The 15,657-nt window shown below is 46.7% G+C and overlaps 1 protein-coding gene across 1 annotated transcript in view; it reads left to right on the forward strand.

Moving 5' to 3' along the window:
- The window catches only part of SDE2 (SDE2 telomere maintenance homolog), a 30,190-nt gene extending 15,903 nt beyond the window's left edge, over window positions 1-14,287 (forward strand). Inside the window, exons 2-7 of the mRNA XM_063918974.1 lie at window positions 1,129-1,246; window positions 3,050-3,161; window positions 4,711-4,880; window positions 12,477-12,588; window positions 13,253-13,814; window positions 13,924-14,287. Coding sequence (XP_063775044.1) covers window positions 1,129-1,246; window positions 3,050-3,161; window positions 4,711-4,880; window positions 12,477-12,588; window positions 13,253-13,814; window positions 13,924-14,139 — 1,290 coding nt within the window. The 3' untranslated portion in view covers window positions 14,140-14,287. The remainder of the gene's footprint in view (window positions 1-1,128; window positions 1,247-3,049; window positions 3,162-4,710; window positions 4,881-12,476; window positions 12,589-13,252; window positions 13,815-13,923) is intronic.
- Window positions 14,288-15,657: the final 1,370 nt, after the last annotated feature.

The raw sequence follows: 15,657 nt of genomic DNA on the forward strand, positions 1-15,657 counted from the left end.
GGCATGCGGGGTCTAATTGTTGCTTATGTGGACACACTGTTGGTGTTACATATTCTCTCAGCATGTGGCTGTGTTTTTGTGCATACCGTTGGCTGGTATTCTACTGAATGCCACGTTCTACGGTGTGTTTGAGGTGTGAGCTGGTAGGACACTCACTGTGTTATAACAATAAATTCTTTCCTCGAAATGTCCATCTCTCCTGGGCACAGTTTTGTAACTGAGGTCTGGAGGAGGGGCATAGAGGGAGGAGCCAGTTCACACCCAGTTTAAGTCTTTATAGTGTGCCCAAGCTCCTGCGGATCCGTCTATACCCCATGGTCCTTTTGGAGTCCCCAGCATCCTCTACGGACTAAGAGAAAAGGATTTACCGATAAGTACCAAAATCCTATTAGCAGTTTCTTATATAGCGCAGCATATTCCGTTGCGCTTTACAATTAGAACAACAGTAATAGAACAAAACTGGGCAAAGATAGACAGACATAGAGGTAGGAGGGCCCTGCTCGCAAGCTTACAATCTATAGGGAAATAGGCATAGATACACAAGGATAGATGCTACCTGTTGCATAATGGTCCACCAGATTGCTAGGTTCTTAATGGGTTGTATGATATGATCACCCAGCAATGTTGGAAGACAAATTGTGAGGTTATGTGGAGGTTGTGAGGTTGTGTACAGAGAGGATGTAACTGGATAGGGAAGCATTGAAGGTTATGTGGGTGGGTCTGGAATTTGGTAGGCTTGTCTGAAGAGATGAGTTTTCAGGGAACGTTTAAAGGTTTGGAGACTAGAGGAGAGTATTTTGTGACTCCATTCATTTTGAGTGCGACGTTCTCATTTTTATAAGGCGCTGTATTAATGTTTGTCAGTGGGGATGAAATGGCGCGGGTGGGAGGTTGGTTGACAATGCAACAAAGAACTTTAACGGAAAACTTAATTGTCCAGCATTGGTGTAATATCATTTTTATTATCTTGCCCAACCCCATCCAGAATTCATATTTTGTGTTATTTTCCTTTAGGTGGAATAATCCTGAATTTGGGGTTTTGGTTGCGTTCTCACAATTACTGTCCTCTTAGTTGGTGTGTGTTCCTGGCACAGACCTGTCACTTCACACAGTCTTATCTGTCTCTAGGGAAGGCCGCGGTGTGATTTCTACGTGAAGTGCAATGGCCGGAGAGTCAGTACAGAGGAGGAGCTGCAGTATGGCGCGGTATACAGTGTGGAGCCTCGCCTGTGTGGCGGCAAAGGGGGTGAGTCTGCCCATCTGCCGACATATAAAAGCAAAAGACAAAAGCGACTATATGCCTTTTCCAGGGCACACTTATAAAATTGAAAATATGGATATATCTAAATGTGCGCAATACACTACTTTTGAATTCATTATTGAATCTTGCGCATAACAATGCGATTAATCTGAGAAAATCATGCGATTAATCGCGTTTAGAAATTTTAATTGTTGCCCACCACTCATTTTAATATATTCATATTTTCAATTTTATAAGTGTGCCCTGGAAAAGGCATATAGTCACTTTTGTCTTTTGCTTTTCAGAATGACCATACCCTTCTCATTGTTTACTGATCTATCTTCTGGGAGCACCAGCAACTTATTGCTGAACTTATCATATCATTAGGCTTGATGTTGGTTAACAATAATGTAACAGATAAATAAATATCGCATATACTGTATCCTGTGCAGATTTATATCTTTCTAGTCATCTGCCTACATAGACATGATAGGAGGATGTCAGGAGCCTCCTTACATAGCAGCATTTCCTGCAGGATCTTGGTTTTGTCAGCAGCCAATGTACAGCAGTTACTGCTGCAGACGACACTGCGTAACACTGATCATACAATGCATACGCAGGGATCCGTCTGATTTGTACGTTCCACCTGTCGCCATCCTTCTAGAAGATCACAGGACCCCTGGTTGAGGGCTGAGCCACTATTCATATAATGCAACCCAAAAATGTATAAGGAACTAGTGATTTAGCTGCGGTATGAGGTACTTTGTGCCTCAGTAATGTCTTTTATTATTATTACCACCAGTTATTTATATAGCGCACACATATTCCGCAGCGCTTTCCAGAGAGTATTTGGCCATTCACACCAGTCCCTGCCCCAGTGGAGCTTACAATCTATATTCCATATCACATGTACACACAAACACATCCACACTAGGGTTCATTTTTGTTGGGATCCAATGAACCTACCAGTATATGTTTGGATTGTGGGAGGAAACCGGAGTACCCGGAGGAAACCCACGCAAGTACGGGGAGAATATACAAACTCCACACAGTTGGGCCATGGTGGGAATGGAACCCATGACCTCAGTGCTGTGAGGCAGTAATGTAAACCATTACACCGTCCGTACTGCCCTGTCTCTAGTGCAGAGGTTCTCAAACTCAGTCCTCATGGTACCCCAATGGTCCAGGTTTTAGTATATCCATAGCTCATCACAGATGGTTAATTTAAATTGACTGAGGTGCTAATTAAGTCACCTGTGGTCAAGCATGGATAAACTTGAACAGTTGTGGTGCCGTGAGGACCGCGTTTGAGAATCTCTGCTCTACAGATATGTTCGGCTGAATATTGTAAAAGAAATATCCCTGCGCATGTGTTGGTACAGCGCACAGAATATCTGCTCTCTCTCTCTCTCTCTATATATCTCTATATATATATCTCTCTCTCTCTCTCTCTCTCTATATATATATATATATATATATATATATATATATATATATATATTATATATATTATATATATATGTGTATATATATATATATATATATATATATATATATATATATATATATATATATATATATGTATAATATAGGAGAGGGCTCAGTATGGATAGCATGGGAACCATTTAGATCCTGTGTCCCAGGTTTCCAGTCCATTGACAGTATCTCCTAGTAAGAGGTTTTGTTCTGTCCTGGCTTAGTGCGGTATCCACAGCCTCATTGGTTGGGAGCATGACGAGATGATTGCTGTCTGGCTGTCATGATTGCTGTCTGTCATGATGATGAGATTGCTGTCTGTTTCACTTACAGGGTTTGGTTCCATGCTCCGGGCACTTGGGGCTCAAATTGAAAAGACAACAAACCGAGAGGCCTGCCGCGACCTCAGCGGGAGGCGTCTCCGGGACGTGAACCACGAGAAAGCGTAAGTAAAGCCCTTGTAGACTTTCTCCAATACATTTTTACTTTGCGTAGACTTCTAAACACTGACGACCTGGGCACGCTCAGCAGCTGATTGGCCTGCATGTGGCGGGGTATTTGTTGCTCTGAGCACAAGGTATGCTGCCGTCTGCCTAATTACAGAAATGTTCCCACCATCCCTGCGTAATAAGTGACATGGGTTCTTCACTTTGTACATTGGTAATTCCTATAAGCATTGATTATAACGGGGCAGGCTGAAGAAAAGTAATGGACTACATTTCAGATAAAAATAGATCGCTGTAAGGGCTAATATAGCAATACACACAATCAAAATTGTGTCCTTTGTTTAATAGCAGAATTCCATTTGTTTCTGACATATTACACATTGTTACCCTGAATGAACACCTGGTAAAATACTATCCTATGGTGGCCCCTAGCTGGAGGTTTGGGGTGTTTGGTGCTGTTGCTGTGTTGTCTGCTTTTTATTAAGTTATTTAAGATCTCCCTACTTGACCCTGGCTGCGAAGGTCAAATAATGTACATTTCAGGGTTATAGGGAATACAGGCCTTCGTCAGGGATAAGAACTGTTCTGCGGAAATAAGGGCTTGCCTGGGCCATTAGGCACCGGCAGTGGGATTATTGACCAATGAACCAAAATGTTAAATCTCTGGTTCATCGTGCAGGGTTTGTGTACACTGTCAAGAAGGCCAAACAGTGGTTCTTCAGTGTATGGGGATTATTTATTAAGTGGCGTCCGTTAAAGCCACGATGTCCTGGCATGTTTAACACTTAAAAGGGCAATGCTTATTCTAGAAAAACATCCCACGTTTTGCTTTTAAAAGCGATTTCCTTCTACATTTTGCGCTCCAACACCCCGCAAAGCTGCTGCTTCCAGCTAGTATATATGTAACACCAACTGTCTGACATGGAAGAGGAAGGTGGTGTCCTGGGGCTGTCTTCCTGGATCCCCGGTCAGCAAGACGCACAGAGTGACTGGCACACATTATGCAGTGTCATGCAATACCCTATGGTCTACCCCTAGTCGTTCCTGGGTTCATCCTACAGCAAGATAATGACCAAAAACATACCTCCAGGTTACACCAGAACTGCCTTACAAGAGAATCGGAAATGTCCAACAGTCTCCAGACTTACACCCCATCCTGCTGGTTTGGGATGAACTGCGCAGAAGGGTGACAGTAAAGCAGGCTACAGTGCAGCACATCTGTGGGGGCTTCTGCAGTTGTGCGGGGAGCAACTTCCCGAACACCGATTCCCGTTGTAGGCAGAACGCCGCAGGTGTGTCCTGCGGTTATATGTGCAAAATCCGGCTACTGAGGAGTCCTAAATTTAGATGACATTTTGTTTAGACAAAATTATTTTATGTTTTTGTTTGTTTTTATCTCCAACTCTTTGTTCTACGCTTTAGTCTCAGAAAATTGAGGCATCAAGCTGTGCTGATTTCAATTAAAAGACTGGAAAATGGAGGTGTTGACGTTCTAGGTGCGACAAGATCGCTGTTTATGCTCATGGATTTTGTCTGTATTGTTGCCAGCATGGCGGAATGGATAAAGAAGCAAGCGGACCGGGAAGCCGAGAAAGAGCAGAGGCACATGGAGAGGCTGAAACGTAAACTCGCTGAGCCGAAACACTACTTCAACGATCCGGAGTACGATCGACAGTGCACCGATATGTCGGAGAGGATGGAGGATGCGGTTATCCAGGGTATATGTCAGCGGGTGTCCTGGAGAAAGCTGCTGCAGACGCGTGTCTGGGCCTTGTATGATCGCGAGCTGTGAAGATGAATGGATCAATCCTAATGTTTCTATGGGGCAGATGTATTAAGCCTGGAGAAGGAATAAAGAAGTGATAAGTTTAAGGTGATAACGCGCCAGCCAATCAGCTCCTGTCATTTTTCAAATCCATAATGATTGTCTGGTGTGTTATCACCTTACACTTATCACTTCTTTATCACTTCTCCAGGTTAATACATCTACCCCATTGTTTCATGGCAAACTAGGTTTATTCCTGTAGCGTATCCTAGCGAGTAATGTAATAGATTAATTATATCATACATACTCTGTCACAGGTTCTCAAACTCTGTCCTCAGGACCCCACACAGTGCATGTTTTGCAGGCCTCCTCACAAAATCACAAGTGAAATAATTAGCTCCACCTATGGACTTTTTAAAATGTGTTACTGAGTAATTAATACACCTGTGCACCTGCTGGGTTACCTGCAAAATATGCACTGTGTTGGTTCCTGAGGACCGAGTTTGAGAACCACTGCTCTATGTAAAAAGATTACATGTGTTTTAAAGCAAATGGAAGCAATCTGCCGCCATCCGTTTCTGCAGTGTATTCCGAGAGTTACACCCTTCATACATTGGTGTGTAAGCTAAATACTTTTACTCCAGGGGCCTAATTCAGACCTGATTGCAGCAGCAAATTTGGTAGCAGTTGTGCAAAACCATGTGCACTGCAGGTGGGGCAGATGTAACGTGCAGAGAGAGTTAGATTTGGGTGGGGTGTGTTCAAACTGAAATCTAAATTACAATGTAAAAATAAAGCAGCCAGTATTTAACCTGCACAGAAACAAAATAACCCACCCAAAGCTAACGCTTTCTGCACATGTTACTTCTGCCCCACCTGCAGTGCACATGGTTTTGCCCAACTGCTAACAAATTTTTCTCTTACGTCCTAGAGGATGCCGGGGACTCCAAAAGGACCATGGGGTATAGACGGGATCCGCAGGAGCTTGGGCACACTAAAAAGACTGACTGGGTGTGAACTGGCTCCTCCCTCTATGCCCCTCCCCCAGACCTCAGTTAGACTTTGTGCCCAGGAGTGACTGGACACACACTAGGGGAGCTCTCCTGAGTTTCTCTAGAAAGACTTTTGTTAGGTTTTTTATTTTCAGGGAGACCTGCTGGCTACAGGCTCCCTGCATCGTGGGAGTGAGGGGAGAGAAGTCAGACCCACTTCTTCTTCGTTCAAGGGCTCTGCTTCGTAGGCTACTGGACACGATTAGCGCCAGAGGTTTCGATCACTTGGTTCGCCGCGCCGTCACCCCCCTCACAGAAGCCAGAAGAAAGAAGCCGGGTGAGTATTAGAAGAACCGAAGACTTCAGTGACTGCAGAAGACTTCAGTAACAAGGTACAGCGCAGCGGTAGCGCTGCGCTCCATGCTCCCACACACATCACCAACGGCACTCGCAGGGCGCTAGGGGGAGCGCCCTGGGCAGCAGTTACTGGGGTCTGTGGACTGGCAGAACCGATTATACAGTGCTTGGGCACCGTATAGATTACCCCCGCCAGGATAAAAAATTTGAAATTGAGCGGGCTACAGCGCGCCGGGAAGGGGTGGGGCTTAGTCGCACATTGCTCACCAGCGCCATTTTCTCTCTCTCTACAGTGCTGCAGAGACGCTGACCCGGACCTCCAAGCTCCCGCAAGTAGCAAGGGGGGCAAAAAGTTGGTGCTTTTATCATATTGTAGACAGCGCTGGTCACGTGTATTATTTCTCTTAGTATATGGGCGCTGGGGTGTGAGCTGGCATACTCTGTGTTTCTCTCTACAGGCTTCCCTGTGGGTCTGTCCCCTTGTTTTTGGCCAGTGTGGGTGTGTTGGTACTCCGTGTCGACATGTCTGAGGCTGGGTGTTCCTCCCCGGAGGAAGTTACTGGGGGCGCGGAGACAGATTTGGGTATGACTCTGTCGGCACAGCCGACTGCTGATTGGGTGACTATGCTGAGTACACTGAATGCAAATGTGGCGTTATTGTCTAAGAGGCTAGATAAATCTGATTCGCAGACACAAACATGGAGAAAATCCATGGAGGACGCTTTGTCTCAGGTACAGACCACCTCAGGGTCACAAAAGCGTTCTTTTACACAGATGGCAGATACAGATACCGACACGGACTCTGATTCCGATGTCGATTTCAATGAGACTTCTTTACACCCAAGGGTTGTTAAGAGTATTCAGTACATGATTATTGCCATTAAAGATGTTTTACATATATCTGAGGAACCTGCTGTTCCTGACACAAGAGTTTGTTTATTTAAAGGGAAAAGGCCTGAGGTAAAATTTCCCCCCTCTCATGAACTGAACGCTCTTTGTGAAAAAGTTTGGGAGTCGCCTGACAAAAGGTGGCAGGTTCCCAAGAGAATTTTGATTGCGTATTCTTTCCCCTCTGATGATAGGGAAAAATGGGAGTCGTCTCCCAATGTGGACAAGGCTCTATCCCGATTGTCCAAGAAGGTGGCGCTTCCGTCTCTAGACACAGCTTCTCTCAAGGACCCAGCGGATCGCAAACTGGAGACGACATTGAAGTCCATTTACGTTAATACTGGTGCATTAATCAGACCTGCTGTGGTGTCGGTATGGGTGAGTAGTGCTATTGCTAAGTGGGCTGATAATTTGGCTTCTGATATGGATACCCTTGATAAGGATAACATTCTTTTGACTCTTGGTTATATCAAGGACGCTGCAGATTACCTAAAGGATGCGGCGAGGGATGTTGGCCTCTTGGGATCAAGAGCCAATGCCATGGCGGTCTCGGCCAGGAGGGCGCTGTGGATTCATCAATGGAATGCTGATGCCGACTCCAAGAAGAATATGGAAGCTCTCCCTTTTAAAGGTAGTGTCTTGTTTGGCGACGACCTGGTGTCTACCGCTACTGCAGGTAAGTCATCTTTTCTTCCTTATGTTCCCACACAACAGAAAATGCGCCTCATTATCAGATGCAGTCCTTTCGGCCTAATAAATACAAAAGAGGTAAGGGCTCGTCCTTCCTCGCCTCAAAGGGTTGAGCAAGGGGAAAGAAGTCGCCTGCAGTGTCAGGCACCCAGGACCAAAAGTCCTCCCCCGCCTCTACCAAGTCCACCGCATGACGCTGGGGCTCCCCTGCGGGAGTCCGTACCGGTGGGGGGGCGTCTCCAATTCTTCAGTCAGGTCTGGTTTCAATTGGCCCTGGATCCTTGGGTCTTAGACATTGTGTCCCAAGGGTACAGAGACATTGTGTCCCAAGGGTACAGACTGGAGTTTCAGGAATCCAGGACTGGTTCCTGCTGACCACAGATGCAAGTCTCCGAGGCTGGGGCGCAGTCGCTCAGGGAAGAAGTTTCCAGGGAAAATGGTCAAGCCAGGAATCTTCTCTCCACATAAATGTTCTCGAGTTAAGAGCCATTTACAACGGCCTCCTGCAAGCGAAGAACCTTCTTCAGGGTCTCCCTGTCCTGATCTAGTCGGACAACATAACTGCGGTGGCGTACGTAAACCGCCAAGGCGGAACAAGGAGCAGGGCGGCAATGGCGGAGGCCACAAGAATCCTTCGCAGGGCGGAACAGCACGTGAGTGCTGTGTCAGCAGTCTTCCTCCTGGGCGTGGACAACTGGGAAGCAGACTTCCTCAGCAGACACGATCTCCATCCGGGAGAGTGGGCTCTTCATCAAGAGGTATTTGCAGAAGTGACAAGGCGTTGGGGAGTTCCTCTGATAGACATGATGGCGTCGCACCTCAATAAGAAGCTTCTGAGGTATTGTTCCAGGTCAAGGGACATCCAAGCCAGTGCAGTGGACGCCCTGGTAACTCCGTGTGTCTTTACGTCGGTCTATGTGTTCCCTCCGCTTCCTCTCATTCCAAAGGTGCTGAGGATCGTACGACGACAAAGGGTTCAGGCAATACTCGTCGTTCCAGATTGGCCACGGAGGGCCTGGTATCCGGATCTTCAGGAATTGCTTGTAGAAGATCCTTGCCGCTTCCTCTAAGAGAGGACCTGTTACTGCAGGGGCCCTGCGTGTTTCCGGACTTACCGCGGCTGCGTTTGACAGCGTGGAAGTTGAACGCCAAATCCTAGCTCGGAAGGGTATTCCTGGGGAGGTCATCCCCACTCTCCTTAAAGCTAGGAAGGAGGTTACGACGAAACATTATCACCGTATTTGGAGGAAGTATGTGTCGTGGCGTGAAACCAAGGCAGCTCCTGCGGAGGAGTTTCATTTGGGTCGCTTACTCCGTTTTTTGCAGGCAGGCGTGGATGCAGGCCTGAAATTGGGTTCCATCAAAGTGCAGATTTCGGCTTTATCTATTTTCTTTCAAAAAGAATTGGCCGCCCTTCCTAAGGTTCAGACTTTCGTGAAGGGAGTGCTGCATATCCATCCTCCGTTTGTGCCACCCGTGGCACCGTGGGATCTTGAAGTGGTGTTAGAATTTCTTATGTCTCACTGGTTTGAACCTTTGCGTAAGGTTGAGTTAAAGTTTCTTGCTTGGAAAGTGGTCATCCTTTTTGGCTCTGGCATCTGCCAGACGAGTGTCCGAGTTGGCGGCTTTGTCTCACAAGAGCCCGTATTTGATCTTTCATTCTGATAGAGCGGAATTGAGGACTCGTCAACAATTTCTGCCGAAGGTGGTTTCTTCGTTTCACATAAACCAACCTATTGTGGTACCTGTGGCTACGGATGCTGTGGCGGTCCCAAAATCTCTTGATGCTGTAAGAGCTTTGAAGATTTATGTCGCCAGAACGGCTCTTACTATGAAGACAGAGGCTCTGTTTGTCCTGTATGCTTCCAACAAGATTGGAAATCCTGCTTCTAAGCAGACTATTGCACGCTGGATTTGTAATACGATTCAGCAAGCTCATTCTTCGGCTTGGCTACCGTTGCCAAAGTCAGTCAAGGCCCATTCTACCAGGAAGGTGGGCTCATCTTGGGCGGCTGCCCAAGGGGTCTCGGCACTTCAACTTTGCCGAGCAGCTACGTGGTCGGGTTCAAACACTTTTGCTAAGTTCTACAAGTTTGATACCCTGGCTGATGAGGACCTAATGTTTGCTCAGTCGGTGCTGCATAGTCATCCGCACTCTCCCGCCCGGTCTGGAGCTTTGGTATAGACCCCATAGTCCTTTTTGGAGTCCCCAGCATCCTCTAGGACGTAAGAGAAAATAGGATTTTAATACCTACCGGTAAATCCTTTTCTCCTAGTCCGTAGAGGATGCTGGGCGCCCATCCCAGTGCGGACTGTTACTTGCAGTTGTGTTGTTACTGGTTATTTTCGGTAACACGTGGGTTGTGTATTAGTTGTATTCAGCTTGTTGCTGTTGTTAATTCATACTGTTATCTGGTTTCTGTTACTCCGGTTGTACGGTATGTTTGTGGTGTGGGCTGGTATGTCTCTCGCCCTTAGTTTAACAAAAATCCTTTCCTCGAAATGTCCGTCTCTCCTGGGCACAGTTCCTATAAGTGAGGTCTGGGGGAGGGGCATAGAGGGAGGAGCCAGTTCACACCCAGTTAAAGTCTTTTTAGTGTGCCCAAGCTCCTGCGGATCCCGTCTATACCCCATGGTCCTTTTGGAGTCCCCAGCATCCTCTACGGACTAGGAGAAAAGGATTTACCGGTAGGTATTAAAATCCTATTGTTGCTGCGATCAGATCTGGCCCTAGGTAAAATGGAGAAGTTACCTTTCAGTGATATCATTTTATTCCTCGTTATAAAACGGCAGCAAATGGTCCAGTGGGAGTCGTGAAAAAGAGAGCATACAATTTAGTGCAACACTGTAGCAAACTGCTGAATTCTATAATATAAAAGTTTGTTATGATATATGAATCAGCGCCTATAACAAATAGCAGAAGTCTGAATATACCAGGGTATATCCCTCCACCGCAGGGTGCTGTCCTGGCTTTAGACTCTGCGATGAAAGTGACTTCCTGAAATGTTCGTTCTCCTGAATTTGGTTCTTGCAAGTTTTTTTGTTTGTTTTTTTTGGTCCCGCACCGCTTAACACGTTTCACTGTAATATACCTTTCTCAAGAGCGAGTAGTGGGTTGACTGAGCCTCCTTTTAATGCACAGACAGCGCTATATTGTTACAGTGCTGTAAGAGTTGTTTCTTTGGTGCTTATTGTTTGGATGATTTCTGAAGCGTCACCTGTTCCTACTTTCGTAGCTGCTGTACTTCCAGGGGCGCTGCTGTTTTCTCATGTTAGTTACTATTTCAGAACTGTATACAGATCTGGCGTGTGTCTCTGCTTTCACCTCCCTGCGGTTAGTTATATCTGGCGTGTCTCTCTGCTTTCACCTCCCTGCGGTCAGTTATATCTGGCGTGTGTCTCTGCTTTCACCTCCCTGCGGTTAGTTATATCTGGCGTGTGTCTCTGCTTTCACCTCCCTGCGGTCAGTTATATCTGGCGTGTGTCTCTGGTTTCACCTCCCTGCGGTTAGTTATATCTGGCGTGTCTCTGCTTTCACCTCCCTGCGGTCAGTTATATCTGGCGTGTCTCTGCTTTCACCTCCCTGCGGTCAGTTATATCTGGCGTGTCTCTGCTTTCACCTCCCTGCGGTTAGTTATATCTGGCGTGTGTCTCTGGTTTCACCTCCCTGCGGTTAGTTATATCTGGCGTGTGTCTCTGCTTTCACCTCCCTGCGGTCAGTTATATCTGGCGTGTGTCTCTGCTTTCACCTCCCTGCGGTCAGTTATATCTGGCGTGTCTCTGCTTTCACCTCCCTGCGGTCAGTTATATCTGGCGTGTGTCTCTGCTTTCACCTCCCTGCGGTTAGTTATATCTGGCGTGTGTCTCTGCTTTCACCTCCCTGCGGTTAGTTATATCTGGCGTGTGTCTCTGCTTTCACCTCCCTGCGGTTAGTTATAATTGCTCCCGTCCTTGTCACTGAGGTGCAAGCACTGGGGTTTCCTTTCTAAAGCTTGTATATAATAAATGGAATTTAGTATACCTATATGTCCTAGTAACAATATGTGATGAGAAGCTGTTCCTGAAACTTGTTAAGCCATATACATAGTGTACAATGTACAGTAGTAATTGTACTTTCGTAGCTGCTGTACTTCCAGGGGCGCTGCTGTTTTCTCATGTTAGTTACTATTTCAGAACTGTATACAGATCTAGCGTGTGTCTCTGCTTTGACCTCCCTGCGGTTAGTTATATCTGGCGTGTGTCTCTGCTTTGACCTCCCTGCGGTTAGTTATATCTGGCGTGTCTCTCTGCTTTGACCTCCCTGCGGTTAGTTATATCTGGCGTGTGTCTCTGCTTTGACCTCCCTGCGGTTAGTTATATCTGGCGTGTCTCTCTGCTTTGACCTCCCTGCGGTTAGTTATATCTGGCGTGTGTCTCTGCTTTGACCTCCCTGCGGTTAGTTATATCTGGCGTGTGTCTCTGCTTTGACCTCCCTGCGGTTAGTTATATCTGGCGTGTCTCTCTGCTTTGACCTCCCTGCGGTTAGTTATATCTGGCGTGTGTCTCTGCTTTGACCTCCCTGCGGTTAGTTATATCTGGCGTGTGTCTCTGCTTTGACATGGAGATTTTGTCCGTCTCCTCAGGTTTGCAAGCTGCGTCCAGCAGAGCGGTTTCCGCTGATTCCGGTGACTCCCGTAAACGCAGGAATGATCCAGGGAGCAGCAAGGGACAATCGGACAAAAAGAAATGCCTTTGGTGAGCACGACTTACTCTAGAATGAGATTTAGCTGGGCAAATTTTCTGTTTTAAAACGATTACCTTTAAGCTAAATTGTGTTGCGTGCGTAGATTATACATGTGGCCACAAGAGGGCGTCATGTGACACTTCCTGCAGCACTGGCCTAGAGATCATTTTAACCAATAGTCAACAGTGATTCCTATAAGTGGAATTTACATAATTTTTTCCCAATAAGCCTCCTTAGAGAACCTTGTAGGTTTGGATCCATTTAGTAGGGTGACAGCAACTAATAATTTGTGAGTCAAATCTTTCCGGTGGTGTGGTGATTAGTGTCAGCCACGTATAGTTACCACAGTTTGCACTCACTAAGTCTCACTTAATGCATCGGCGTAGCCTATGGGGTAAGTGTAATAGCCTACATGAGACGGGCATCGGCAAGTCTCCGATATTTAAAGGAGCAATCATTTAAAAGGCAAAACCTGGTTGGTTTTGTCTTTTAAATGATTGCCCCTTTAAAATATCGGGCAGGCTCGCAGGGAACTCGCTGATGCCCCCATCACTCAGGCTATTACATTTACCCCAATTTGTTTATTAACGTCTGTGTTCTTCTCTCCATGAATCGGGAGGTCAGGAGCGCTGTAGCCACACATTCACCTAGACAATATTTTGCTTTTCCTTTCAGGTCGGGGGTGGAAGGTTTGGATGTCTCCTCTTCTTCTTCTTCAAGTTCTGAAAGTAGCAGCGATAGCGACTCTGAATCCCCCTGTACATCGGCGTCATGTGGAAACACCGTATCGGGGCTGCACAGCTCCGAGAGCAGCTGTGATGGAGCAGCACAAGGTTTCTGCGTTACCGCACCAAGTGAACCGAGTGCGGAAGAAATGGAGACTGAGAGTTCCATACAGGGTATCACAGGCGTGGAGCAGCCAACGTGCGATGGTGGACAGACTGCTTATAATTCCGCGGCCTCCCTAGAGCCTGATAATCCTGCGGCTATCCGAGTAGTTGAGGAATCGGTGGCTGCCCCAGAGCCTGATAATCCTGCGGCTATCCGAGTAGTTGAGGAATCGGTGGCAGCCCCAGAGCCTGATAATCCTGCGACTATCCCAGCACCTGTGGAATCGACGACTACTCCAGAGCCTGAAAATCCTGCGACTACCCCAGCAATTGAGGAATCAGCAGTTACCCCAGAGCCGACACAATCCGCATTTACCCCTGAAACCCAGCAGAAGCCCCCACACACTGTAAGTTAATGTCGCACTGATGAATTCTCCATCCATTCTTTTCTTTCTCCCCCCCCCCCTTTTTAAGGTGTTTTTGTTGCTTTGTGCTGATGCTTTGCTCCCTCCGCAGGACTCTGCTTCCTTTGACCTCCTGGCGTTCACCTCTGCGGCAGAGATGGAAGCCCTGGGCCTGGACAAGCTGAAGCTGGAACTCATGGCCATGGGTCTGAAATGCGGGGGCACCCTGCAGGAACGAGCGGCCAGACTCTTCTCCGTACGCGGACTCTCCAGAGAGCAGATAGATCCAGCACTCTTCCCAAAGCCAAGCAAGGGGAAAAAGAGATAGCTTATGGAGGGGTCATTACGATAAGGACTGGATTGGGGGGGGGGGGGGGGGGGGGGGGTCACGCCCCAGAAAGATGCCGGAAGGAGGCGATACACGGACACACATATTTTCTGTATATTCTTTTTAATAAACTTTACATCCTTTTAAATTGAAGACTCTGGAAGTATTTAAACAGTGACAAAAAAAATGTAAATATTAGTTGACGCAATAAAAAAATGTAACTTGAAATATAAATAAAGGAAAAGGAGACCAGGCCGTTCCAGACTTTGTAGGCTGCAGATAAGTCTGATTGGCCAATAAGAAACGGTCAGCTGATTGGTGGCCAGTGAATGCCATTGCACGATGACCACACCTGACATGTAATCAGCCAGTGCTTGCAGAGACTTGGGAGTTACGCCAAGTGTGTGTGGACAGCTGCCAAGTGCAGGTTTGGAGGTTGCCAGGTGGGTGGTGACCCTGATATCTGCTAAACCTATGTCCCATTATATCGGCTAAAGAGAGCAATGTGATACTGTTTCCTAAAAGAATGATAAATTAATGAAGAAATACAAATGTTACGCTAAGTTGCTAATTGAATGGGATCGGCCAGACAAATAATAACAGCACATAAAATGCAACCGACTGATTCTGACCGTTGCAGGAGCGTTATAAGCTGTTTATTTGCTAACATCCTGCAATGGTGCAGAATACACACCTATATAATGGCCGGCGTGTTCATCATCTGCTATCAGGTGATCGGGCCGTGGATTGTATAGGTGCGTACCTAGCTCTTATCTCTTGTACGTTATTCTTGTTGAGATTGCGCTGTTTATGTACCATGTAAATCACTGCGCGGAACCTTATAAAGTGTAATAAGAATTGTAGAATAGAATTTAGTATATTGATCCAGCAGATATATGGGGTGCTCCGCCACGTCTGTCTCCATCAGAAACTGTCCAAAATCAAACCCTGAAGATCAGTCGTTCCTATAAGACCAATCAACAATGTCTTTTCCCACTTGGCGTGATGGGGAATTTTATACCTTAGCGCCGCCTGGGCCCATTTTTATTTTTATTTCCCTTTTATAGAAATGACTGGTAGCGTCTATGCAGCATAAACATATAAAACAATGTTTTCTGTCCACCATAACCACCGCCACTTCCTCCAGTGAATGTAACATTAAGGGCCAGATTTAGCCGTGGATTCTGTGACGCAGCTGGCCAATGTAAGTCTGCCCACGTGTCCTGTTTGTTCCCGCTCAGAGACACTGTACAGAATCTGACTCAAGGTCTGTGGGTTTTAGTTGCTGAGATGTTACATGGGAGCGGGTAAACTGACGCTGGCGTGATGCTGAAAGCTGGTGCAACCAAAGACTCGTATACTGAGTTGGAGAAACTGTGCCTGTCGTAGGGCTGACACAAATCTCGATGGTGGCAATGAAGAAGGCTAGTCAGATTCTTGGCTGCATTGGGAGAGGAATCAGCAGCAGAAAGAAAGAAGTGATAATGCCACTGTATAGGTCATTGGTACGGCCTCATC

This window comes from Pseudophryne corroboree, chromosome 4, assembly GCF_028390025.1.
Source record: "Pseudophryne corroboree isolate aPseCor3 chromosome 4, aPseCor3.hap2, whole genome shotgun sequence".
NCBI classification, from domain to species: Eukaryota; Metazoa; Chordata; class Amphibia; order Anura; family Myobatrachidae; genus Pseudophryne; species Pseudophryne corroboree.